Source organism: Etheostoma spectabile, chromosome 14, assembly GCF_008692095.1.
Source record: "Etheostoma spectabile isolate EspeVRDwgs_2016 chromosome 14, UIUC_Espe_1.0, whole genome shotgun sequence".
Lineage (NCBI taxonomy): Eukaryota > Metazoa > Chordata > Actinopteri > Perciformes > Percidae > Etheostoma > Etheostoma spectabile.
In genome coordinates, this window is record NC_045746.1 from 16,722,527 (window position 1) to 16,723,899 (window position 1,373).

General features: G+C 33.6%; 1 protein-coding gene across 3 annotated transcripts in view; it reads right to left on the reverse strand.

Moving 5' to 3' along the window:
* Positions 1-544: 544 nt before the first annotated feature.
* The window catches only part of anxa14 (annexin A14), a 7,294-nt gene continuing 6,465 nt past the window's right edge, over positions 545-1,373 (reverse strand). For all 3 annotated transcript variants that reach the window (XM_032536043.1, XM_032536042.1, XM_032536041.1), the window contains 2 exons: positions 897-1,004; positions 545-712 (listed from right to left, as the gene is read on the reverse strand). In XM_032536043.1, coding sequence (XP_032391934.1) covers positions 653-712; positions 897-1,004 — 168 coding nt within the window. In that variant the 3' untranslated portion in view covers positions 545-652. The remainder of the gene's footprint in view (positions 713-896; positions 1,005-1,373) is intronic.

The following is a 1,373-nucleotide window of genomic DNA, read 5'->3' on the forward strand; positions in this document are numbered from 1 at the left end:
ATACTTTAAGTAAATTTCCAAGCCTTTACTTTGTTACTTTTACTTGACTAAAGAAGTTAAATCAGTACTTCTAATTCTTACCAGAGTATTTTTTAAGTATCTCTACTTCTACTTGAGTACGGGAAGTGAGTACTTTTGCCATCTCTGCATGTAATGAAATGGAACCAAACATTATTTGCCATCAGGAATAACTTTTTATTAAGAAAGTAATGTGATGACTGAGACTACTAATATGTGTGTGTTGGAGCTGACGCAGAGCTGACTATTTTAACGTTTAGTCTAAAAGACTGTGTGTGCTTTATGTTAGACAGTTAGTTAATACTAAACTGTGATTGTTATTCTGTCTGTATACATACATGTATGTGTATATAGATAAAACACCCAGATGAATTTGAAGTATTTTGGCAGATACAGTAATAAAAACAAATAACCAAACTGCACTAAAAAAACTATTCATTATAAAATGTCTTGTTCCATTTCATGTATTTGTATAAGTCATTAAAATAAGTATACGCACACAATGAGATTTCATAAACATGAAAAGTAGCAATAGACATACATTTTATTTTGGCATTATCACAGACTGATTCAGGGGAAAGAATAACAACTAAATTAATAAAAAATGCAGCTTCTTAAAATGTGCAGCTTTTGTTCAATCTTCAGACCGACAAATGGCCAGCAGAGCCTGTAGATGATCTCCTTTGAACTGTTTCTGTTGGTAAAAGACGTTCACATCAAGAAAAGATTTCCTTAAAGGAATCTAAACATTATTGGAATTTCAAAAAAGAGCTCTTCTGAATTTAATATTTAATTTGAAAAAAAAACATCATCATGTCAGCACACATACACTCATTTCAAGGTGTTGTATTTAGCAAAGTATTATGTGTGGGGCCCACCTGTAGAGCAGTGTAGAGAGAAGTGCCTGTTAGTTTGAGGTAGGCAGCTCGGATACACAGCAGATCTTCCTCAGAGTGAGACACCATAATGCTCTGCAGTATCGGTGTCTGAAAGAGTAAAATGTTTTCTGTGTGAGCTGTTACGTTTTCATGTACGTTTGCCCTCAATGGGATTGTTGGTTTAACCACTTTGTACATCTGTATGTCAGAAATTAGGTTTTCTATGGTCTAGGGCTAGGAAAAAGGTCAAGGAAAATGTATCTATATAGCACAAGTCATAAATTAAAACACATGTTACAAGGCAACAATAAAACATTTATTACTATGTATCTGAATTGATGTTAATGGCTGCAAATAGAAAAAAGGATATCATAAACAAGGTAAATACAAAAGTACCATTTACCTAAATTACAAGTAGGTGGCATGTATGTGTGTGTGTGTGTGTGTGTGTGTGTGTGTGTGTGTGTGTGTGTGTGT